The following is a 26,163-nucleotide window of genomic DNA, read 5'->3' as shown; positions in this document are numbered from 1 at the left end:
GCTTGATCGCACACTGCTAGAAAATGAAAAGCTTCTCCAAGAGAAAAGGCAACAGGAGTTAAAAGAGAAAGAAATGCATTCCAAGCTTCAGAGCATCAAGCAACACAATGAAAGCTTGCAAGGAAAGCTTGATGAAGCTCTTCGACAAAATAGAAAACTCCTCCAAGAGAAGAAAGAAGATGGCATGAAGAAGAGAGGGCTGCACAGCAACCTCCGAGACATGGAGCTAATATACAATGTTGAGAAAAAAAGGCTTGATCGCACAGAGCAAGCAAATGAGAAGCTCCTCCAAGAGAAAAGGGAACAAGGAATCAAACAAAAAGAAATGGATTCCAATCTTCAGAGCATCAAGCAACAAAATGAAAGCTTGCAAGGAAAGCTTGATGAAGCTCTGCGACAGAATAAAGAAATCCTTAAGGAGAAAGACCAGCTGGACAGAAAGCAGGGAGACATGGAGTGCCAACTCCAGCTCATGGAGGGAAACAACAGGATGCTGCAGGTAAAGTTCAATGAGACACTGCACAAATATCAAGACCTGCTTCAAGAAAGAGAACAGCTGGTCAGTAAGCAGAGAGAAGAAAAACTTCTTCTCCAGGAGTTTGAGAAACAGGAGGCAACATCTAAAGTGCTGAAAGAAAAGTTGGAAGAAAAACAAGCTGAAATAGAAGAAGTGGAGAAAAAATGCAACAAGCTGCAGAAGCAAAACACCGAAACAATCGAGGAGCTGAAAATCCTCATCCTCGAGAAAAAGGTGCTCGTGGAAAAGCAGCTGAAGAAACAGAAAAAACGCTTCTGCTTCTTCTGGAGGAAGAACACTCCTTCTTTCACTACTGCCAATGTCACCTCTTCTTCCCCCACCTCTGCTCCAGCTTAATCCCCCCCCCCCTTAACTACTAACACCTCTCCCATCTCCCTCCCCTCTTTTCACAGTCACCCCCCAACCAGTCCCGACAGTTGACTGCCCCCTCTAGAGCCTGGTTCTGTCATAGGTTTCTTCCTTTAATTTTAAAGGGAGTTTTTCCTATCCACTGTCGCCTAGTGCTTGCTCAGAGGGGATTGTTGGGGTTTTCTCTCCTCTCTCCCTTTACTTTCCATCCCACCCACCCCCACCTTTTCTTTTTTCTTAATAATTGAACAATAAAAACAATTGGCTGCTAATTAAATGTGTCAAATCAATGTCTTTATTCAAGAATACAAGAAATGGGTAATAGCTGCATGTGTGTTTGTGTGTGTGCATAATATGCATACTTTACGTGTTGGATCCAAATCCCACAAGGAATTAAATAAAACAAGAAGACAAACAAAAACAAATATTTCTCTCCCTTCCCAGGTCAGGAATCAGGATGAGGAAGAAATGAGGTCAGATCAGTGCAGGTTTTTGCACTACTGACATAAAGTTTCTGCTGATTAAAAAAAAGTATGTCGATATTTCTGAAATACATTTGCAAACAAATAACTTTGACAACTTGTGTTTTTTCATAAAAGAAAAATCAGAGAGCAGAGCTGGTAAAACAGCTTAGCTCCGCAGGTTACAGGAGATCAGATGCCAAATACTTTTCATGACAGTCTTCGTTATTGCATAAATCTCCCCTTTTATCATTGATCAGTAAATCACTGCATATACATTCATCTAACCGTTATAATTTCATGAGTAAAGATTCTCAGATGACTGAATGGCGGTTTTAGTAAATGTTGAACTTTATTGTGATTTCTATTTTTAGAATCAATTGCACACATTTTGATTTAGTTTTGCAAGCTGGTGATTTCACACAGATCCACTGCCCAAACGTGCCTTTGAGTTTTTCATCATTTAACAAGAATAGGCTCAGGCAATCATTGTGTAATTAGGCTTTGGGAAGGTCTGGGGACAGGTATGATGGTGGTGGTTTTAAAGCACTGTGGCACAACAGCTTGACTCAGGGAGATGTTAAAGATGCCCGCTAGGACATCAGTCAGCTGGTCAGCACGGGCTCCGAGCACGCGTCCAGGTATATTGTCTGGTCCAGCAGCTTTGTGTGGGTTGACTTTAGTGAGAGTCCTTCTCACACTGGCCGTGGACAGGGACAGCACTTGGTTGTCTGGCAAGGGGGTGGCCCTCTATAGTCCATCTTGCGTCCCACTTAAGCAAGTGCGTGTTCACACTGCCCCTGGATGTCCTGGCCTCTGAGGTTAAGGTGTACGGCTCCTGGTTGTCAACTGACCAATTTATCATGGCAAAGTCTGTGGTGGACAAAAGATAAGAGGCTGATTATAAAAATGATCCATGCACGCCTTATGACCTACAGCATGTACAGTTAACACAGCTAAATGGCTGTGAAATTGTAAAATTACTTTTGAAATAAAGCTATTCAAAGTCAATTAACTGTGACTATAATAATAGCAATGTTAGCCAGCAAACAAAACGTTAGCACTAATTAAAATAAGCTGCTAGGTGATGTTACTGTTTCAAGTTCTCTCATTGTTTGACATGTAGGGCAGATATTTTGGTGACACTGAGATCAGCCAGACACTAAACAGCAGTGTAATATCAACGCTAGATTAGATGTTTTCTAATCCGATAAAATGACATTATTCCTGTTTATAGAAGATGTTTGTCGTCTGTTTGTTTGACTGACAGGAACAGGAAATAGTGGTTGGAAATTACTGTTGGTGTTACATGAGGGTAAAGAAGGGCTTTAAGCACCTGGGTAAAAACTGGACCCATGATGAAACACTACAACAAGTACAACATATTCTTCAGTTTTAATATGTGACCATACTGTGCAGACTGCTGATGAGTTACACGGTTACATTTCATTAATCATTGTTAAACTAAAGTGGTAAGCAGTTACTTTATACTTTATCCTTTCACTTAAAACTTCCAGGAAAAACACTACCTTGGCTACTTTTGTGCTTACATTTGATCTATGCTGGGTCACTACTTTTGCACTATAATGGTGCTGCTGACACCTTGGTTCACACTGACAATTAGAAAAAAGCTGATATGAAAAGAAGGATGGAAAATGCCTGGAATTTAGTTACACTTGCAAATACTGCTGCCTCCAAACTGCAAGCATCAATAAAATGTTACAGTATTGTTTTCTATATCTGTGCATATATCCTTATTGGTAGTTTTCTCGAAATAGAAGCTCTTCATTAAAAAAAAACAAACAAACTCTGATAACATTGCTGAAGCTAGCGCCCACCCCTACTGCGCGTACTGCAAATATAAAACTGATATATACTTACATCATGAAGCAGTTGATGTCTGGTTTCTGACAAATACAGTAAAGAGGTGCGTTCTCCCCCTCCATACCAGTGTTCTCAGGCACTGGTACATGGTCAGTGTCAGACACTTCACTGTCCTACAACATACCACATAGGACCACATTAGAAATGACATGTATGTAGACATGCTAATTATACCTGGCTAAATGGATGCAGTAACAAAATGTTACTTAACTACTCTAGTTATTAGTTTCCAGATGTGTGCAGTTGCTCCAGTCTTACTGACAGTATACTGTTTCAAACACCAGTGCCAACATTTTATTTTTTAAATCTTAGTATGATTCTGCACCAAGACTTGTGGCCTGTTGCTCGGTAACTTATTGTCTGACTACATTAACTACAGTTCATAAACATCATTCATTTTCTCCTACTTATTTTATTCAGGTTGTATTCCAGCTGTCATAGGGCAAAAGTACACCCTGGACAGGTCGCCAGTCTGTTGGAGGGTTATTAGAGAGACTCAGACAACCACTCACACCAACAGCCAACTAACCTAACCCCGCGCATGTCTTTGGAGTTCAACACCAGTCTGGCCGAATCACAGATAAGCAGGGTGTCTGTGCTGCAGAGCACAGCTGTGTCAGAGACTCTCGACATCAATGTAGCGTTAAGGATGCGGAGCGATGGGTGCACTAACGTAATGAAATTATGAGAGTGATCGTCATTGTCTCTATGTTGTTGCGCTCTTATTCGTATTACTGAAACCATATATCTATTCTAGCTCACCCTAAAACTGTGGAGAAAATTGATCTGTTAATAAACGTGGTCAATTATTTGGGAATGTTCTGGCAAGAATGTCGCATTCCCACGTGTGGGACTAATAAAGGTTATCTTATCTTATCTTATCTTCTTCCGGTGGGGAAACTAATCATAATACATAATAATTATAATAATAATAACAATAATAAATATAATCACCGGTAAAGTCAGTTAGCGAACACTACTGGCATGTAATGCCAATGACGACCATTTCACAAACTGTCGAAAATGCTCAAAATGTTGTCGGCACCAAAAGTGAAGGGCTGACAGTTGTGTTTATATACGAACCGTAAGCGCTAATGTTGGTTAGCATCAGCTAAAGCGAGGAAGTTTGACACTTGCAGAGACAGTGAACGCAGAGAGAGCTTAAAAACGCATTGTGGGTTTTTTTTTTGTTTAGTCTTTGCTTCGTTGCGTTGATTTGGGATTTGATTTTTTTTTTTTTGCATTAAGACGTTGCACACAAAATTACAGATATAACGGTGACTTAGCTGCTCGTTGGATAAACCCATGGACCTTAGAAAAGATCAAAATTACTCGGATGTAAGCACCCGTGTATAACACAATAGGCAAAATTACGCTTGCTAACCTTTCCACATCACAGGCTTCACATTAAATAAACATTTTTTCAAATACTCACCATGATCTGAGACCGTTTAAATATTTTGTTACTCTGCAAATATGGCAGTATGAAGCTAAACCTTTAGCTTGACGGCTAAAGCAATGCTAAGATTTACACGGAAACGATCAGCGGACATCGTCAAAGTACTATTGGTCTACATTCTTCTTCTATGGTAGCAGACTGGGCAGAGTAACAGCCAACTTTAAACTGCGCCATCTGTTGGCACATATTACAGTAGAAAACATTATTGCGACAACACGTTTTTTGGGGAAAATAACAGAGATTGAAACTTTATTGATAATTTGTCCAAGTTGAAAAATGCCCTCCTCCAAAAATATCACGTGACAACCTCATTGCCTTACAGAATTATGACGTCACACACGTAGAATCTTACCACCATTCTTTCCTTTGATCCGTTGACCCTTAAAACCTATAAATAGGGGTGAAGAGCAACGACTTTTAGTCCGTTTCTCGCAGCCTTGATGTGTGCAGCATTGAACCGTTCGCCAGAAAAGCCTTTTGAAATATTTGGATCCTTTGCAATTCTAACTGTATCCAGACCCAAGATGTCTCAAACAAATCCAAAGGGACAAGAAGTTGACCCCTACACTCTTCCCTGGGATGAGCCACTAGACTCTTCCCTTTCCTCTCTTCCTTGGTGTGACCAAGTGGAACTAGAGGAAAAGCGTTTGGAAGAAATGGAGGATGAAGCGCTCAGAAACACCGAGAAGATTAAGTTCTTGATGGAGGAAAATGAGCAAAAGAGCGCTCAACTAAAAAAGTTGTCATACCAGCTTCAAGAAAAGGAAGCTATTATTGAGGAGAAACAACAAGATCTCCATGACATGGACAAAAAGAACCAGGAGCTCCAAGGAAAGCTTGATGAAGCCCTGCAACAAAATAAAAAACTTGTCCAAGAGAAGAAACAAGATGGCACGAAGAAGAGAGGGCTGCACAGCAATCTCCAAGAAATGGAGCTAATGTACAGTGTATACAAAAAAAAGCTTGATCGCACACTGCTAGAAAATGAAAAGCTTCTCCAAGAGAAAAGGCAACAGGAGTTAAAAGAGAAAGAAATGCATTCCAAGCTTCAGAGCATCAAGCAACACAATGAAAGCTTGCAAGGAAAGCTTGATGAAGCTCTTCGACAAAATAGAAAACTCCTCCAAGAGAAGAAAGAAGATGGCATGAAGAAGAGAGGGCTGCACAGCAACCTCCGAGACATGGAGCTAATATACAATGTTGAGAAAAAAAGGCTTGATCGCACAGAGCAAGCAAATGAGAAGCTCCTCCAAGAGAAAAGGGAACAAGGAATCAAACAAAAAGAAATGGATTCCAATCTTCAGAGCATCAAGCAACAAAATGAAAGCTTGCAAGGAAAGCTTGATGAAGCTCTGCGACAGAATAAAGAAATCCTTAAGGAGAAAGACCAGCTGGACAGAAAGCAGGGAGACATGGAGTGCCAACTCCAGCTCATGGAGGGAAACAACAGGATGCTGCAGGTAAAGTTCAATGAGACACTGCACAAATATCAAGACCTGCTTCAAGAAAGAGAACAGCTGGTCAGTAAGCAGAGAGAAGAAAAACTTCTTCTCCAGGAGTTTGAGAAACAGGAGGCAACATCTAAAGTGCTGAAAGAAAAGTTGGAAGAAAAACAAGCTGAAATAGAAGAAGTGGAGAAAAAATGCAACAAGCTGCAGAAGCAAAACACCGAAACAATCGAGGAGCTGAAAATCCTCATCCTCGAGAAAAAGGTGCTCGTGGAAAAGCAGCTGAAGAAACAGAAAAAACGCTTCTGCTTCTTCTGGAGGAAGAACACTCCTTCTTTCACTACTGCCAATGTCACCTCTTCTTCCCCCACCTCTGCTCCAGCTTAATCCCCCCCCCCCTTAACTACTAACACCTCTCCCATCTCCCTCCCCTCTTTTCACAGTCACCCCCCAACCAGTCCCGACAGTTGACTGCCCCCTCTAGAGCCTGGTTCTGTCATAGGTTTCTTCCTTTAATTTTAAAGGGAGTTTTTCCTATCCACTGTCGCCTAGTGCTTGCTCAGAGGGGATTGTTGGGGTTTTCTCTCCTCTCTCCCTTTACTTTCCATCCCACCCACCCCCACCTTTTCTTTTTTCTTAATAATTGAACAATAAAAACAATTGGCTGCTAATTAAATGTGTCAAATCAATGTCTTTATTCAAGAATACAAGAAATGGGTAATAGCTGCATGTGTGTTTGTGTGTGTGCATAATATGCATACTTTACGTGTTGGATCCAAATCCCACAAGGAATTAAATAAAACAAGAAGACAAACAAAAACAAATATTTCTCTCCCTTCCCAGGTCAGGAATCAGGATGAGGAAGAAATGAGGTCAGATCAGTGCAGGTTTTTGCACTACTGACATAAAGTTTCTGCTGATTAAAAAAAAGTATGTCGATATTTCTGAAATACATTTGCAAACAAATAACTTTGACAACTTGTGTTTTTTCATAAAAGAAAAATCAGAGAGCAGAGCTGGTAAAACAGCTTAGCTCCGCAGGTTACAGGAGATCAGATGCCAAATACTTTTCATGACAGTCTTCGTTATTGCATAAATCTCCCCTTTTATCATTGATCAGTAAATCACTGCATATACATTCATCTAACCGTTATAATTTCATGAGTAAAGATTCTCAGATGACTGAATGGCGGTTTTAGTAAATGTTGAACTTTATTGTGATTTCTATTTTTAGAATCAATTGCACACATTTTGATTTAGTTTTGCAAGCTGGTGATTTCACACAGATCCACTGCCCAAACGTGCCTTTGAGTTTTTCATCATTTAACAAGAATAGGCTCAGGCAATCATTGTGTAATTAGGCTTTGGGAAGGTCTGGGGACAGGTATGATGGTGGTGGTTTTAAAGCACTGTGGCACAACAGCTTGACTCAGGGAGATGTTAAAGATGCCCGCTAGGACATCAGTCAGCTGGTCAGCACGGGCTCCGAGCACGCGTCCAGGTATATTGTCTGGTCCAGCAGCTTTGTGTGGGTTGACTTTAGTGAGAGTCCTTCTCACACTGGCCGTGGACAGGGACAGCACTTGGTTGTCTGGCAAGGGGGTGGCCCTCTATAGTCCATCTTGCGTCCCACTTAAGCAAGTGCGTGTTCACACTGCCCCTGGATGTCCTGGCCTCTGAGGTTAAGGTGTACGGCTCCTGGTTGTCAACTGACCAATTTATCATGGCAAAGTCTGTGGTGGACAAAAGATAAGAGGCTGATTATAAAAATGATCCATGCACGCCTTATGACCTACAGCATGTACAGTTAACACAGCTAAATGGCTGTGAAATTGTAAAATTACTTTTGAAATAAAGCTATTCAAAGTCAATTAACTGTGACTATAATAATAGCAATGTTAGCCAGCAAACAAAACGTTAGCACTAATTAAAATAAGCTGCTAGGTGATGTTACTGTTTCAAGTTCTCTCATTGTTTGACATGTAGGGCAGATATTTTGGTGACACTGAGATCAGCCAGACACTAAACAGCAGTGTAATATCAACGCTAGATTAGATGTTTTCTAATCCGATAAAATGACATTATTCCTGTTTATAGAAGATGTTTGTCGTCTGTTTGTTTGACTGACAGGAACAGGAAATAGTGGTTGGAAATTACTGTTGGTGTTACATGAGGGTAAAGAAGGGCTTTAAGCACCTGGGTAAAAACTGGACCCATGATGAAACACTACAACAAGTACAACATATTCTTCAGTTTTAATATGTGACCATACTGTGCAGACTGCTGATGAGTTACACGGTTACATTTCATTAATCATTGTTAAACTAAAGTGGTAAGCAGTTACTTTATACTTTATCCTTTCACTTAAAACTTCCAGGAAAAACACTACCTTGGCTACTTTTGTGCTTACATTTGATCTATGCTGGGTCACTACTTTTGCACTATAATGGTGCTGCTGACACCTTGGTTCACACTGACAATTAGAAAAAAGCTGATATGAAAAGAAGGATGGAAAATGCCTGGAATTTAGTTACACTTGCAAATACTGCTGCCTCCAAACTGCAAGCATCAATAAAATGTTACAGTATTGTTTTCTATATCTGTGCATATATCCTTATTGGTAGTTTTCTCGAAATAGAAGCTCTTCATTAAAAAAAAACAAACAAACTCTGATAACATTGCTGAAGCTAGCGCCCACCCCTACTGCGCGTACTGCAAATATAAAACTGATATATACTTACATCATGAAGCAGTTGATGTCTGGTTTCTGACAAATACAGTAAAGAGGTGCGTTCTCCCCCTCCATACCAGTGTTCTCAGGCACTGGTACATGGTCAGTGTCAGACACTTCACTGTCCTACAACATACCACATAGGACCACATTAGAAATGACATGTATGTAGACATGCTAATTATACCTGGCTAAATGGATGCAGTAACAAAATGTTACTTAACTACTCTAGTTATTAGTTTCCAGATGTGTGCAGTTGCTCCAGTCTTACTGACAGTATACTGTTTCAAACACCAGTGCCAACATTTTATTTTTTAAATCTTAGTATGATTCTGCACCAAGACTTGTGGCCTGTTGCTCGGTAACTTATTGTCTGACTACATTAACTACAGTTCATAAACATCATTCATTTTCTCCTACTTATTTTATTCAGGTTGTATTCCAGCTGTCATAGGGCAAAAGTACACCCTGGACAGGTCGCCAGTCTGTTGGAGGGTTATTAGAGAGACTCAGACAACCACTCACACCAACAGCCAACTAACCTAACCCCGCGCATGTCTTTGGAGTTCAACACCAGTCTGGCCGAATCACAGATAAGCAGGGTGTCTGTGCTGCAGAGCACAGCTGTGTCAGAGACTCTCGACATCAATGTAGCGTTAAGGATGCGGAGCGATGGGTGCACTAACGTAATGAAATTATGAGAGTGATCGTCATTGTCTCTATGTTGTTGCGCTCTTATTCGTATTACTGAAACCATATATCTATTCTAGCTCACCCTAAAACTGTGGAGAAAATTGATCTGTTAATAAACGTGGTCAATTATTTGGGAATGTTCTGGCAAGAATGTCGCATTCCCACGTGTGGGACTAATAAAGGTTATCTTATCTTATCTTATCTTCTTCCGGTGGGGAAACTAATCATAATACATAATAATTATAATAATAATAACAATAATAAATATAATCACCGGTAAAGTCAGTTAGCGAACACTACTGGCATGTAATGCCAATGACGACCATTTCACAAACTGTCGAAAATGCTCAAAATGTTGTCGGCACCAAAAGTGAAGGGCTGACAGTTGTGTTTATATACGAACCGTAAGCGCTAATGTTGGTTAGCATCAGCTAAAGCGAGGAAGTTTGACACTTGCAGAGACAGTGAACGCAGAGAGAGCTTAAAAACGCATTGTGGGTTTTTTTTTTGTTTAGTCTTTGCTTCGTTGCGTTGATTTGGGATTTGATTTTTTTTTTTTTTGCATTAAGACGTTGCACACAAAATTACAGATATAACGGTGACTTAGCTGCTCGTTGGATAAACCCATGGACCTTAGAAAAGATCAAAATTACTCGGATGTAAGCACCCGTGTATAACACAATAGGCAAAATTACGCTTGCTAACCTTTCCACATCACAGGCTTCACATTAAATAAACATTTTTTCAAATACTCACCATGATCTGAGACCGTTTAAATATTTTGTTACTCTGCAAATATGGCAGTATGAAGCTAAACCTTTAGCTTGACGGCTAAAGCAATGCTAAGATTTACACGGAAACGATCAGCGGACATCGTCAAAGTACTATTGGTCTACATTCTTCTTCTATGGTAGCAGACTGGGCAGAGTAACAGCCAACTTTAAACTGCGCCATCTGTTGGCACATATTACAGTAGAAAACATTATTGCGACAACACGTTTTTTGGGGAAAATAACAGAGATTGAAACTTTATTGATAATTTGTCCAAGTTGAAAAATGCCCTCCTCCAAAAATATCACGTGACAACCTCATTGCCTTACAGAATTATGACGTCACACACGTAGAATCTTACCACCATTCTTTCCTTTGATCCGTTGACCCTTAAAACCTATAAATAGGGGTGAAGAGCAACGACTTTTAGTCCGTTTCTCGCAGCCTTGATGTGTGCAGCATTGAACCGTTCGCCAGAAAAGCCTTTTGAAATATTTGGATCCTTTGCAATTCTAACTGTATCCAGACCCAAGATGTCTCAAACAAATCCAAAGGGACAAGAAGTTGACCCCTACACTCTTCCCTGGGATGAGCCACTAGACTCTTCCCTTTCCTCTCTTCCTTGGTGTGACCAAGTGGAACTAGAGGAAAAGCGTTTGGAAGAAATGGAGGATGAAGCGCTCAGAAACACCGAGAAGATTAAGTTCTTGATGGAGGAAAATGAGCAAAAGAGCGCTCAACTAAAAAAGTTGTCATACCAGCTTCAAGAAAAGGAAGCTATTATTGAGGAGAAACAACAAGATCTCCATGACATGGACAAAAAGAACCAGGAGCTCCAAGGAAAGCTTGATGAAGCCCTGCAACAAAATAAAAAACTTGTCCAAGAGAAGAAACAAGATGGCACGAAGAAGAGAGGGCTGCACAGCAATCTCCAAGAAATGGAGCTAATGTACAGTGTATACAAAAAAAAGCTTGATCGCACACTGCTAGAAAATGAAAAGCTTCTCCAAGAGAAAAGGCAACAGGAGTTAAAAGAGAAAGAAATGCATTCCAAGCTTCAGAGCATCAAGCAACACAATGAAAGCTTGCAAGGAAAGCTTGATGAAGCTCTTCGACAAAATAGAAAACTCCTCCAAGAGAAGAAAGAAGATGGCATGAAGAAGAGAGGGCTGCACAGCAACCTCCGAGACATGGAGCTAATATACAATGTTGAGAAAAAAAGGCTTGATCGCACAGAGCAAGCAAATGAGAAGCTCCTCCAAGAGAAAAGGGAACAAGGAATCAAACAAAAAGAAATGGATTCCAATCTTCAGAGCATCAAGCAACAAAATGAAAGCTTGCAAGGAAAGCTTGATGAAGCTCTGCGACAGAATAAAGAAATCCTTAAGGAGAAAGACCAGCTGGACAGAAAGCAGGGAGACATGGAGTGCCAACTCCAGCTCATGGAGGGAAACAACAGGATGCTGCAGGTAAAGTTCAATGAGACACTGCACAAATATCAAGACCTGCTTCAAGAAAGAGAACAGCTGGTCAGTAAGCAGAGAGAAGAAAAACTTCTTCTCCAGGAGTTTGAGAAACAGGAGGCAACATCTAAAGTGCTGAAAGAAAAGTTGGAAGAAAAACAAGCTGAAATAGAAGAAGTGGAGAAAAAATGCAACAAGCTGCAGAAGCAAAACACCGAAACAATCGAGGAGCTGAAAATCCTCATCCTCGAGAAAAAGGTGCTCGTGGAAAAGCAGCTGAAGAAACAGAAAAAACGCTTCTGCTTCTTCTGGAGGAAGAACACTCCTTCTTTCACTACTGCCAATGTCACCTCTTCTTCCCCCACCTCTGCTCCAGCTTAATCCCCCCCCCCTTAACTACTAACACCTCTCCCATCTCCCTCCCCTCTTTTCACAGTCACCCCCCAACCAGTCCCGACAGTTGACTGCCCCCTCTAGAGCCTGGTTCTGTCATAGGTTTCTTCCTTTAATTTTAAAGGGAGTTTTTCCTATCCACTGTCGCCTAGTGCTTGCTCAGAGGGGATTGTTGGGGTTTTCTCTCCTCTCTCCCTTTACTTTCCATCCCACCCACCCCCACCTTTTCTTTTTTCTTAATAATTGAACAATAAAAACAATTGGCTGCTAATTAAATGTGTCAAATCAATGTCTTTATTCAAGAATACAAGAAATGGGTAATAGCTGCATGTGTGTTTGTGTGTGTGCATAATATGCATACTTTACGTGTTGGATCCAAATCCCACAAGGAATTAAATAAAACAAGAAGACAAACAAAAACAAATATTTCTCTCCCTTCCCAGGTCAGGAATCAGGATGAGGAAGAAATGAGGTCAGATCAGTGCAGGTTTTTGCACTACTGACATAAAGTTTCTGCTGATTAAAAAAAAGTATGTCGATATTTCTGAAATACATTTGCAAACAAATAACTTTGACAACTTGTGTTTTTTCATAAAAGAAAAATCAGAGAGCAGAGCTGGTAAAACAGCTTAGCTCCGCAGGTTACAGGAGATCAGATGCCAAATACTTTTCATGACAGTCTTCGTTATTGCATAAATCTCCCCTTTTATCATTGATCAGTAAATCACTGCATATACATTCATCTAACCGTTATAATTTCATGAGTAAAGATTCTCAGATGACTGAATGGCGGTTTTAGTAAATGTTGAACTTTATTGTGATTTCTATTTTTAGAATCAATTGCACACATTTTGATTTAGTTTTGCAAGCTGGTGATTTCACACAGATCCACTGCCCAAACGTGCCTTTGAGTTTTTCATCATTTAACAAGAATAGGCTCAGGCAATCATTGTGTAATTAGGCTTTGGGAAGGTCTGGGGACAGGTATGATGGTGGTGGTTTTAAAGCACTGTGGCACAACAGCTTGACTCAGGGAGATGTTAAAGATGCCCGCTAGGACATCAGTCAGCTGGTCAGCACGGGCTCCGAGCACGCGTCCAGGTATATTGTCTGGTCCAGCAGCTTTGTGTGGGTTGACTTTAGTGAGAGTCCTTCTCACACTGGCCGTGGACAGGGACAGCACTTGGTTGTCTGGCAAGGGGGTGGCCCTCTATAGTCCATCTTGCGTCCCACTTAAGCAAGTGCGTGTTCACACTGCCCCTGGATGTCCTGGCCTCTGAGGTTAAGGTGTACGGCTCCTGGTTGTCAACTGACCAATTTATCATGGCAAAGTCTGTGGTGGACAAAAGATAAGAGGCTGATTATAAAAATGATCCATGCACGCCTTATGACCTACAGCATGTACAGTTAACACAGCTAAATGGCTGTGAAATTGTAAAATTACTTTTGAAATAAAGCTATTCAAAGTCAATTAACTGTGACTATAATAATAGCAATGTTAGCCAGCAAACAAAACGTTAGCACTAATTAAAATAAGCTGCTAGGTGATGTTACTGTTTCAAGTTCTCTCATTGTTTGACATGTAGGGCAGATATTTTGGTGACACTGAGATCAGCCAGACACTAAACAGCAGTGTAATATCAACGCTAGATTAGATGTTTTCTAATCCGATAAAATGACATTATTCCTGTTTATAGAAGATGTTTGTCGTCTGTTTGTTTGACTGACAGGAACAGGAAATAGTGGTTGGAAATTACTGTTGGTGTTACATGAGGGTAAAGAAGGGCTTTAAGCACCTGGGTAAAAACTGGACCCATGATGAAACACTACAACAAGTACAACATATTCTTCAGTTTTAATATGTGACCATACTGTGCAGACTGCTGATGAGTTACACGGTTACATTTCATTAATCATTGTTAAACTAAAGTGGTAAGCAGTTACTTTATCCTTTCACTTAAAATTTCCAGGAAAAACACTACCTTGGCTACTTTTGTGCTTACATTTGATCTATGCTGGGTCACTACTTTTGCACTATAATGGTGCTGCTGACACCTTGGTTCACACTGACAATTAGAAAAAAGCTGATATGAAAAGAAGGATGGAAAATGCCTGGAATTTAGTTACACTTGCAAATACTGCTTCCTCCAAACTGCAAGCATCAATAAAATGTTACAGTATTGTTTTCTATATCTGTGCATATATCCTTATTGGTAGTTTTCTCGAAATAGAAGATCTTCATTTAAAAAAAAAAAATCTCTGATAACATTGCTGAAGCTAGCGCCCACCCCTACTGCGCGTACTGCAAATATAAAACTGATATATACTTACATCATGAAGCAGTTGATGTCTGGTTTCTGACAAATACAGTAAAGAGGTGCGTTCTCCCCCTCCATACCAGTGTTCTCAGGCACTGGTACATGGTCAGTGTCAGACACTTCACTGTCCTACAACATACCACATAGGACCACATTAGAAATGACATGTATGTAGACATGCTAATTATACCTGGCTAAATGGATGCAGTAACAAAATGTTACTTAACTACTCTAGTTATTAGTTTCCAGATGTGTGCAGTTGCTCCAGTCTTACTGACAGTATACTGTTTCAAACACCAGTGCCAACATTTTATTTTTTAAATCTTAGTATGATTCTGCACCAAGACTTGTGGCCTGTTGCTCGGTAACTTATTGTCTGACTACATTAACTACAGTTCATAAACATCATTCATTTTCTCCTACTTATTTTATTCAGGTTGTATTCCAGCTGTCATAGGGCAAAAGTACACCCTGGACAGGTCGCCAGTCTGTTGGAGGGTTATTAGAGAGACTCAGACAACCACTCACACCAACAGCCAACTAACCTAACCCCGCGCATGTCTTTGGAGTTCAACACCAGTCTGGCCGAATCACAGATAAGCAGGGTGTCTGTGCTGCAGAGCACAGCTGTGTCAGAGACTCTCGACATCAATGTAGCGTTAAGGATGCGGAGCGATGGGTGCACTAACGTAATGAAATTATGAGTGTGATCGTCATTGTCTCTATGTTGTTGCGCTCTTATTCGTATTACTGAAACCATATATCTATTCTAGCTCACCCTAAAACTGTGGAGAAAATTGATCTGTTAATAAACGTGGTCAATTATTTGGGAATGTTCTGGCAAGAATGTCGCATTCTTCCGGTGGGGAAACTAATCATAATACATAATAATTATAATAATAATAACAATAATAATTAAAGCTGCAAGCAGCGTTATGAGGGCCCTCGCACCCTGGCGTGTCGAGCCACGCCCAACACCTAAAACCAGCACGTCCAATGTGATGTCACATTGATGGAAATCATGCATTTAACCACCAGCTAACATTTCATCTCATTGAACCATGATTATAGTCGTCCCACTAGGTGGCGCTCTAACTATTACTGACAAATGGCATAACAAACATTTCCGAGCTCGAGTCTCATCACACCTGCGACGTTTGGGAGAGATTGGATATTGTGTTTTTGAGTGACAGCAGATTACTGCTTTTTGGCGAGTGATTGAAACTCTAAGTGCCGCCATGACCACCCCGTTTCCCTGAACGTAAAAAGCTTCGCAATTTAACATCACAAAGGTCTTTAGATTCCACAAACTTCAGATCGGTCCAATCTGATGAAATCCCTTGGAGGAGTTCGTCAAAGTATGAAGCCTGAAAAGAGGGGAAAATGTCGCCAAAATTACACATTAATTTTAAAATGGCTGACTTCCTGTTGGATTTGGGATATTGCTCCAAGAGACTTTTTTGTACATCTTAATATCTTCCATGAGCTTACCAAGTTTCAGACTCATAGATAAAACACAGAGCAGGGGCTGATATTTTGAAACTTTGTAGGGGGCGCTGTGGAGCAATTTCGCGCTATTCAATGAAAATGATCACATGACAACAAAGCCTTCATCCATTTGGGGGTGTGTGCCAAATTTAAAGCCTCTATAAACTTTCCAAGCCCCTCAAAAGCCACTTCATCTTTCATGTTGAACCGCGTTGCCACCAGGGTGCGCCGTTCAGTGTAAAGTCACAATTTTTGCACTGAAGCATCACGAGGGACTGATGGTGATATTCACCGCTTTTGAGGTGGCCACGATGAACCTGGGAAAATCAGTACAACAAAATTAAAGCCATGACATTTCCTGTGGCCACTAGGTGGCGCTGTCCGTATTTCCGACAATGGGCACGTCAATCTGTTCAGGGCGGGTCTGACATCATGCCTGTAAAGTCTGGTACTGATCAGACTGGATTTCATTGAGTTATACTAATTTGTTTCTTCATGGCGTGACATCAAAGTTCGCCATGCTGCTGGGGTCACACCCTTTTGCGAAAAGTCACAGTTTTCACTGTAACCCAAGACCAACTCCTTAAGGCTTTCCTGGAGAAATTTGAGGCTGCAGGTGTCACCCATCACTATACTGTACCCCAAAGTGTAAAACATGACATTTCCTGTTCCCACTAGGTGGCGCTGTCCCTGGTGTCAAATATGGCAGTTGAAATATGTTCAGGGGTGGAGCCTTATCATATGTGTTCACTTTGGTCAAGGTCAGAAAATGTATGACAAAATGAGAGGCAATAAGATTTTCATGGCGAGTCATCGAAATTCGCCATGGCGCCACGGCCTCATAGTATTGTGAAAACTCAAAAGCTCCGCAATTTAACATGGCACAAGGGTGTAGTTGACACTGTCCAAATTTGAAGGTTATGAAATGAAACCCCAAGGAGGAGTTCGCAAAAGTTCGAGGCATGGAAATGGCAAAATTAGAGCCAAAATGTCACCTTCTCTTCCAAATGGCGGACTTCCTGTTGGGTTTGCGTCAATGGGCCCACAGACTTTTTTGTTCGTCTTGGCATGATACACATGTGTGCCAAATTTCATACATGTAGCTCAAACGATGTGGTCGTAGGGCTGCATTTAACAAGGCATAGGTGGCGCTGTAGAGCCATTTCCCAGTGCTCATATGTAAAACCATTAAAATACAAAATTTTTCACCAGACCTGGCATGTGTGCAAAATTTCATGAGTTTTTGAGCATGTTTAGGCCCTCAAAAAGGCCCTTGTTTGGGGTGAATAATAATAATAATAATAATAATAATAATAATAATAATAATAATAATAATAATAATAATAAGAAACGGAGCAGATACAATAGGGCCTTCGCACTCTCGGTGCTCGGGCCCTAAATATAATCACCGGTAAAGTCAGTTAGCGAACACTACTGGCATGTAATGCCAATGACGACCATTTCACAAACTGTCGAAAATGCTCAAAATGTTGTCGGTGTTGTGCCAAAGTAGTTACCCCCGTCAACCAAGCTCTTGCAACGGTTGTATAGGGATCGAATGGCCCGTAGCAATGGGCCAGACACCCCATACTCCCGCAACACCTCCCACAGGACACCCCGAGGGACACGGTCGAATGCCTTCTCCAAGTCCACAAAACACATGTAGACTGGTTGGGCAAACTCCCATGCACCCTCAAGTATCCTCGAGAGGATAAAGAGCTGGTCCAGTGTTCCGCGACCAGGACGAAAACCGCATTGTTCCTCCTGTATCCGAGGTTCGACTAGCGGACGAACTCTCCTTTCCAGCACCCTGGCATAGACTTTCCCCGGGAGGCTGAGGAGTGTGATCCCCCTGTAGTTGGAACACACCCTCCGGTCCCCCTTCTTAAAGATGGGGACCACCAACATTATATACATTAAGTGAATATTATGTAAATTAAGCAAATTAAATATAACAATCTGGAAATTTTACATTGAAAATCTAAAAAAGTATTAACAATTTTCCTCCAGTGTATTATTTATTTATAGTCATATTTTACGTTTAAGTGTATTATTATTTGCAATAAATAACTAAATAAACAAATAGCCAAACAAATAAATAAAACTTTAAAAACCGCACAAAAATAAAAACTGCAAATTCTCTTACAGAATCTACTGTTGGTGTTTATTCTTGTTTTTTCCCCATGTTTATGACTTGTTGCTAAAATTGTCACATTACTTCCTTATCTTTTCCAGCGAGTCTCGCGGATACGTGGCAGGTCGCCTAAACTCTGACCCGGAAGCACTTTGATCAGCTCCAAACAAGAAGATGTTCAGTTAGCCGGTGTGTTGACGCTAACCGAATCGGGAAGTTGCAATATTATTCTGACAACTGGACTTGACAGAAAATATGCGAAGTATCAGTTGTTTGCACTGGACGGTTACTGTTTCCGGGTTTCTTTTTCATTAATATCGAAAGGCATATACATACTGACGCTAGTTAGCTTAGCTTTGACTGCGTTACCGAGGCCAGTGAGCGACACACTGACCAGTTATAAAGTGGATGTTTAGCACCAGACCGGGTTGGTACCGAAAGTGGGTCGTGACGTGTATTGAATTAACCACCAAAAAAACTAATGTTCTTGAACTTTACCGTCACGAGCAAAGGTCCGTGCTAAAAGCGCAGGTGGAGGTTGGATTTGATGGTATAGCTTAGCAGTAGGTTAGCCGAAGAGAAAAGTGCAGTCATGGACGATTTTAGCTCGATCAGCCTGCTGTCCCTTGCGATGCTGGTGGGATGTTATGTGGCCGGGACGATACCTTTAGCGGTTAACTTCTCAGAGGTAGGTTTGTGACATACATATGCATGTAGCTAACTTTAGCTACCAAGCTATCATAAAATGGACTGAACTTTCAAACAATAAGAAGCTACTGTGCTTAAGGTCTGGGTCTCTGACTTTGTTTAGGAGAAGTTGAAGCTGATCACTGTGCTGGGAGCAGGGCTGCTCTGTGGGACTGCACTTGCCGTGATCATCCCAGAAGGGGTCCATGCACTTTACGAAGAAATCCTTGAAGGTAGGGTTCCTTGGGGGAGATGGAAGGTTTGCTCAGATCATGAATGGACAGACAATTAAGAATTAACTACTGTATCAATAACTGTAAGACAATGTAATAGTCGTGATTTTTTACGGACTGCAATATCTTTGGATTGTGCACGTTTGAAGATAAGCTCATTCGGTTATTTTAGTCTATGGCTCAGAAAACTAGTAATAATGCCTTTCACAATCAGCCGGGACGTGCTACAGCTCTTAAAAATACGTGTTCCTTAAGCTAAGAAATACATGGATGAGTTGCAAAGCTCAGGGCATCCACTGTCATATTGGTTTATTTCTAATGTACAGTGTGTTTCAGAGGCTGCCATGGTGAAATAGTCAAATAAACATAAATAAGTGATAAACGTCTCTCCTAATTGTAGATAGATTAAATTAGTTAGCCGGTTAATTATCAAGAAAGGACACCAAGTTTTCCCTTTGTGTTGTTTTGCTGCTTTTCTCTTTGATGTGTAATGTAAATGTAATCTTTCTTGGGTTGGTAGTCAGACAAAACAAGTTGTTTAAATACTTCCAAAAGTGATCACAATTTCAAATGAGAAGCAAATTGTTTTGCCCCCGCCACACACAATTTTGGCTGCTTCCTGTAAGTTAAGAAAAAAAAAATCTTGTTAGAAGACCTTGAGCTAATAATTGTTTTGTGTTGCTGATGAAATGTATTTATTTATTTTATCTGTTACTTGAATAAACTGTACAAGGTGACATACTCGTACTGTTTGTTTTGTTTGACTGACAATACAAAACCCAAAGATATTCAGGTTTTCCATCATGTTGAATCAACTTGTTAATTTCTTTTATGTACATTTAACAGCAATGTAGATTAAACAGTTGATTGAACCTTTTTACAGATAATTATATGTTACATAATTGATTAGTCATTCTACTGAAAGTACTGAGTAATTGTAACTTTCAGGGGTGCATCTTTCCTGAGTGTCTGTTCTTTCCTCATTTCCTGTCTGCTTCTTATTTTATGCACTTTATAATGCAAAATCTAAAATAGTCTTTAGATGTTTGTGACAGCGCTGGATTCCTTCATGCTTGCAACAGGCTTAAACTGAAATATACCAGAGGAAAATTAAGTAGAGAGCATGTAGACCAATGATATGTGCTTGTGTACATTGTAACAGTATGAATTTTATTTAAACAGAGGAAAGTAAAGTGCAACATCATGAAATCAGTTTCTGCCAATTTCTGACTTATTGTCATTTCCATATCAGTATTTATAGCAGTATTTATGATGGTCTCTGTGCTGTGTGATGGAATTTTAATTTTACATTTCTTTGGTTCTGATGCATTAACGTATTTGTGTCTTTATCAGACCATTTTTCTGCTGATTTTTCTCTTTCAGCAGGTGGACACCACAGTCACGGCCAGTCTGCAGTTGCAGAAGCTTCCGAGGGAAAGGGTGAAGCAGAGGCAGCTCTTAGTGCTAGTGGGAAGCATGAGCACAATCAAGAGCAGCTCCATGCCTACATTGGAGTGTCTCTGGTTCTAGGCTTTGTCTTTATGCTACTGGTGGACCAGATAGGTAGTTCTCATGTTCACAACACTGAAGGTAAGCATTCAAATAGCCTTAGCCAGAGTTGGTTAGGGAAAAGCAGCAAAAGCAGCTTCGTCATTAGTCTCTTCTCATCTTATTCTCCTCGAAAAATAAGATTGAATTAAACCCAAAACACATCCAAATGGCTCAACTGCTAATTCTGTTTTCCCAGATGCACCCACACTCTGCACTGAACAATTTTAGAGATCTTTATTTAAGCTGATAATACTCTTCAAAGTCTGCCAATGTTGTGGTGCTGTTTAACTCGGTGTGGACATAGTGGTCCATCAAGATTATTGATTTGTTTCCTTGCCACAAACTGTTTGAGTTGTGTATGTGTGTTTGTTTATTTATTTATTTATTTTTGGTTGGTTGGTTTAGATCCAGAGGCAGCAAGAGTTGCTTCCTCCAAAATCACCACCACCCTGGGGCTTGTGGTCCATGCTGCAGGTAGGTCTGATTTAATATCGTCTGATAATGCTACTGTACACAAAATAAATATTAAATAATATTTAATATTAAATTATATTTAATTAATTAATTATATTAATATTTAATCATAAATATTAAATATGTATTTACATTTGGTGGAACTCATGAAAAAGATGTAATTTTATTCTGTACCTGAGTTTGTGTTACTTCAGAATACTATGAATTTAATTAAGCTTTAAATTGTTTTAATTTGGAAAATGTATACACAAATGTTACTTTTCAGTTCAAACAGTATTAGTTTCTTTTTATTACAGTAGTTTAATCCAGATTTTATTGCTGTTTTAATGACGAATCATTGCTTTTAAGTGTTCCAGTAGTTACTGTACCTTTCTGTTTTTTTTTTTGCCTGCAGCTGATGGTGTTGCATTGGGTGCTGCTGCCTCAACCTCTCAGACCAGCGTTCAGCTCATTGTCTTTGTAGCTATCATGCTGCATAAGGTAAATATACATCATATATAATGCAGTCAGTGGTTGATTTTTTTTTTTTGTTTGTTTGTGTGTATACGTATACTGGCATCTTAAAAATAAAGTTTGATCAGGCCTGTGAAAAACTAACAAGCCCAGTGATTCAGTAGCTTGTAGAACTATCTTTAGATGTGATAACTTCAGTAATTATTTTCTGTGTGACTTTATTAGTCTCTCATAGATTTGCCGGATATTTTCCATGTTGAGGTCTGGACTTTGCAACACTTTGATTCTTTTTTTTCAGTCATTCTGTTGCATTTTCCAGTGTCTTCCAAGCTTTAGTTGTCAGACAGATGGCCTTACATTTGACTCTTGAATACTTCGATTTGTTTACCAATGACTGCAAGGTGTCCAGGTCCTGTGGCTCCAAAACAAGTCCAAATCATAACTTCTCCACCACCCTTCTTCATTGTTTGTATGATCTGTTTTTTTCTTGATATGCTGTGTTTGATTTTCTCCAAAACAATGTGGCGCTGTGCATTATGGCCAGACATCTCCACTTTAGTCTTGTCTATCTAAAGGACATTGTTCCAGAAGTCTTGTGGGTTGATCGGATCCAATTTTGGTAACTTAAGCAAGGCTGCCATGTTCTTTTTAAAGAGAAGATTCCTTCTGTTAGCAACCCTTCCACAGAACCTATACTCATTCAGTATAGGTTCTGTGTTTAACATTTAAAATTGTGACTGAGGGCTGTAGAGTCTGAGATGTAGCTCTTGGTTTGTTTGTTTTTTGCAATCTATCTGGGCACTGTACAGTCTGACCCTGAGATGAATTTGCTGTGTTGTCTATGTCTAGGAAGATTGTCTGATATCTTGAATGTTTTCCTCTTGTGAATAATCATTGTCACTCAAGGATGATGGATATGTTTGCTTGTTGTTGTATAAAAATGGACCTACAACCCTTCCTAGACAAACAGTTGCTTCTGCTGCTGATCGCTGCAGAGGAGCAAACTGACAAAACAGCTGCATTTATAGAGGTGCTTACACTTAATGATGATCAATTACTACTCCTCCATAAATCCTAAGGAAGCAGTAAGGGTGTCTTTAATTTTTGCAGGCCTGCAAATGAATTAAATTTAAGTACAGCTACTGAGTTTATAATACACAGAGGGTTTTTTTTCAGCATTAATTTACAAATTAACTGGTAAAAGAATTGATTGTTGTTTGCTGCAGTAAATTGCTATATAAACTCTTCTGTTTTGTTGATTGTAGGCGCCAGCAGCATTTGGTCTTGTATCCTTCCTAATGCATGCCGGTCTCGAGAGAAATCGTATCCGCAAACATCTCTTGGTCTTTGCCCTGGCAGCGCCAGTCCTCGCCATGCTCACATTTTTAGGTCTCAGTCAGGTAATTATTATATTTTTGCACTGATCTGTTTTCATTTTGCTAGATGTTTAGTTTTCAGTGTTAACTGTTTGGTACAATACAGTACTTTGAGGATCTAGATATCCAGCTGTCATCTTACTAGTCTGTATTGTGATTTTTACACTACTGCCCAAATACTACAAAGACATTATTTCATCAACACTGGAGTCACTAGAAAAGGAGAACTTTAAGCTTTACACTGTTCTTGTCTCTTCCCCTCTTAGAGCAGCAAAGAAGCACTGTCAGACGTCAACGCCACAGGTGTCGCCATGCTTTTCTCTGCTGGCACATTCCTCTACGTGGCAACGGTCCACGTTCTGCCTGAGGTGGGGGGCGGCGGTCACAGCCACGCTCCTGCGGGAGGAAACGGAGGGAAGGGACTGAGCAAGGTGGAGGTGGTAGCTCTGGTGCTGGGCTGCCTCATTCCGCTGGTGCTGTCCATCGGTCACCATCATTAGACCCACAGCTCATGATGGATTTTAGATGGGTGTACAGGAGGAAGAAGCTGAAACAAAGACTTCAATCACGGTGGATTCAGATGTCTTATTGCTTGGTGTCTGTTAATGGATCTTGTGCAGGGACTTCTTATGACTTGAAAATGAACTCGAAGCAGGGAACGAGTGAAAATCAGAGTTGCTCCAGTGACAACCAGTGCACATGATGACATTTTATCTAATGACACTGACAACAAAGTATAATGCATCTACTGTATGTATGCATTAATTCCACCAGAAATCATTTTTTTCCAAGATGCCAGAGGTGGATCTTTTAGATGAGTTCATTTAGGTCACTGTGGATTTTTCAGTGTTGCGTTATAGTGCTCGTCCAAGTCGAAAAATAGCCCTGATTTCATTAGAGACCTTTTACTAGATGGCAGTTGCACAGTGAGATTTAGTCTTGATTAAACTTGTGATATCTCAAAAGCAGTGAAACTCACTTTTTAAAAAATAATTGTATAGAGTGTAGATAAATTAGCAACAATACTGATGGATTGGATCTGATTAAGTGCCATATTAGCAAGCCTGAAACAGATCTCTGAAGAGGATGGCCCCCAAACAACACTGGCTTGTACAAGATGTTTTCTTCTTGCCAGAGGTCATGTTTTCACAGTAGGTCAGACAGATTAACCAGCAAGATGCTTGTAACAGTTTTTCCGTGGCTAGTGAGTTTGTCTAGCAAGTGGAGTGTCCGGCACCGCTAGAGAAATCATTTGTAACAAGCTCTTTGTTTATGCGACACAGTTTCCTTTAAATCCTGCATAACGACAAACACAACTAGCCTCCCATCTGAACATCAACTGTCACTTTTCTTTAAAATGTCTTTAGTTTATATTTAAACTTGGGATAAGTCTGTGTTGTAGAGTGTTTTCAGGTGGTGGAGGGATTTGTCTTGCTCGAGGGCATTCATTGGGTAAAACTTTTTTGGGCACAGGAGAACAGACCTGTTAAAGATTGTTTGAGGAGAATTTTATTTGGGTTAACTCTCTATTAAGTAATTATACTTACAGCAATAATCACCAAAAAGGTGAAATTGAGGCCAGGTCACTTCTTTGCCAGCAGTGCAACCAAGTCTGAAATGTGTACAGAGGGTTTGTCTTGATCATAAAGGTGCTCGTTATGTTATTCACGCACCAAGATCTGAAAGTTAGAGGGTCCCAAATGCTGCTCTGCCTCAGTTACTTCTCTGCTCCAGCACCATTAAAATGTAAGTAGGCTGATTTTGGATATCCTCTGTATCACTGTGCCTGCTCACAGCAGAGCTCGCGTGTTTGTATATGTATGTATACTGTACAAAGCAACTTCTTCCCTCCACAATCATGGGGATTTCCTGTGTGAGACAGAACTGCTTACTCTCAATTACAGTTTCTTTTTTTTCTATGTTGAACTTTTGGACATCGACGAACTCGTCTTCGCAGTACCAACTCAACAAGCTACAGACTGACTTGAGGGGTCTTTGATTTATGTATAAATTTAAGGCTTTTACACACGACCTGTGAATTAATTCTAACTTGTATGAGAAGAAGCACGCCGTGTTGTTTTAGGCTTTATTTTGTTTGTTTTGTTTTTTGAGTGACTGTGACAGAAGGTGGGGTGAAATTGCATGCAGACCAGAAGCTGCATGACTCTTTTGTTTTTTTTCTGAGAAACTGTTTGTGCGTACTAAAGGGAACTGGGAACCGTCCCCCTCCACTGTGATGCTTGACAACTTGGCACACTAGTAGGCAGCCTCATTATGTACCATTATATCTCTGTAACTTGAGTTACTACGGCAATCTACAGCTTTTTTTCATCCCTTACAGAAAACCTTAAAACTTAATGTGGGGTCTGGTTTGTGGCTTGATTACATTTAATTAACATTGCAGGGAAAAAAGCTTTATGATGGTTAAATAGCCTCTTTAAAGTTTGGAGACTAGAGTTGGCTGCAAGATATCTCTTTATAACTTCTTATTCAGAATGTAGTTTGTTCACACATGATCCCATCAGTTTCAAAAGTATAAATTAAAAAAAAAAAATTTTTAAATTAATATTTCAACTCGAGGCTTCATCATCTTTTCCAGCCAAAATACTGGGGTTTAATTGGCTGAAGGCACATCCCCTTCAGATTTAAAATGATCTAAATGCATTTCATGATTAAAGATAAAGGCTCATATTGGGGCTGATTATCTCAATCAAGGGGGGTGGGGATATCAGGCTGATAGTTGTATAGTTAATTTCGGTGGAGGTCGGTGTGAATCAGTTTTCTCTTCTTTTCCTATCATTCCTAAAGGGGTCTGCCTTATTTCCATACTTTGATTGTAAAAATCAGTTGTAAAGGAGCGTGTTTTATGATGACTAAATTAAAGTTTTTTTAATTGGTGATGATGTCTGATCATTTAACTTACAAACATAATGGGTCAGTAACATGTTTTGACTTTGACTTTAGAGTCTGAATAAAATCACAGAGGTTCAGACTGCAACTGTTGCCTTACAGTTACACAGCATTTATCTGTCCTGGATTTCAAGGCTGAACTATCGGTATCTTTATAATCTTCCGTCCATCCACTCGGACACATGTTCTGTAAATGAATCTGATACCCGTGACACTAAAGCTATACAACAACTGTTCTGACTCTTCATCCTCTTTAATAGAAAGTTGTGGAACCATGACTTTCCTCCTAACTCACTGCTAGGGTGCAGGATGGACTGATGGAGAGACTGGAGAGTTCATACCTGCCAATA

At 40.2% G+C, this 26,163-nt stretch overlaps 1 protein-coding gene and 1 long non-coding RNA gene across 3 annotated transcripts; one reads left to right on the top strand and one right to left on the bottom strand.

The window, feature by feature from the left end:
• Nucleotides 1-12,460: 12,460 nt before the first annotated feature.
• LOC309695947 lies at nucleotides 12,461-18,228 on the bottom strand. The gene is made up of 3 exons (XR_014273263.1): nucleotides 18,142-18,228; nucleotides 14,521-14,636; nucleotides 12,461-13,522 (listed from the first exon to the last, which is right to left on the bottom strand). It is a non-coding gene; the product is annotated as an uncharacterized lncRNA (long non-coding RNA).
• A 33-nt stretch (nucleotides 18,229-18,261) lies between these two features.
• On the top strand, nucleotides 18,262-25,801 carry slc39a9 (solute carrier family 39 member 9). 2 transcript variants are annotated; one of them, XM_082516971.1, is made up of 7 exons: nucleotides 18,262-18,817; nucleotides 18,941-19,049; nucleotides 20,436-20,639; nucleotides 21,006-21,074; nucleotides 21,469-21,554; nucleotides 22,793-22,927; nucleotides 23,170-25,801. In XM_082516971.1, exons 1-7 carry the CDS (start codon nucleotides 18,722-18,724, stop codon nucleotides 23,401-23,403), a joined length of 933 nt encoding a protein of 310 aa, XP_082373097.1. In that variant the 5' UTR covers nucleotides 18,262-18,721; the 3' UTR covers nucleotides 23,404-25,801. The 2 variants fall into 2 exon arrangements, with proteins under 2 accessions (XP_082373097.1, XP_082373096.1); XM_082516970.1 differs by having other exon boundaries at nucleotides 18,264-18,817; nucleotides 20,433-20,639.
• Nucleotides 25,802-26,163: the final 362 nt, after the last annotated feature.

Source organism: Aulonocara stuartgranti (assembly GCF_965226115.1).
Source record: "Aulonocara stuartgranti genome assembly, chromosome: 19".
Classification (NCBI taxonomy): Eukaryota; Metazoa; Chordata; class Actinopteri; order Cichliformes; family Cichlidae; genus Aulonocara; species Aulonocara stuartgranti.
The sequence above is the reverse complement of the archived record's forward strand: the minus strand, read 5'-3'. Positions and strand labels throughout refer to the sequence as shown.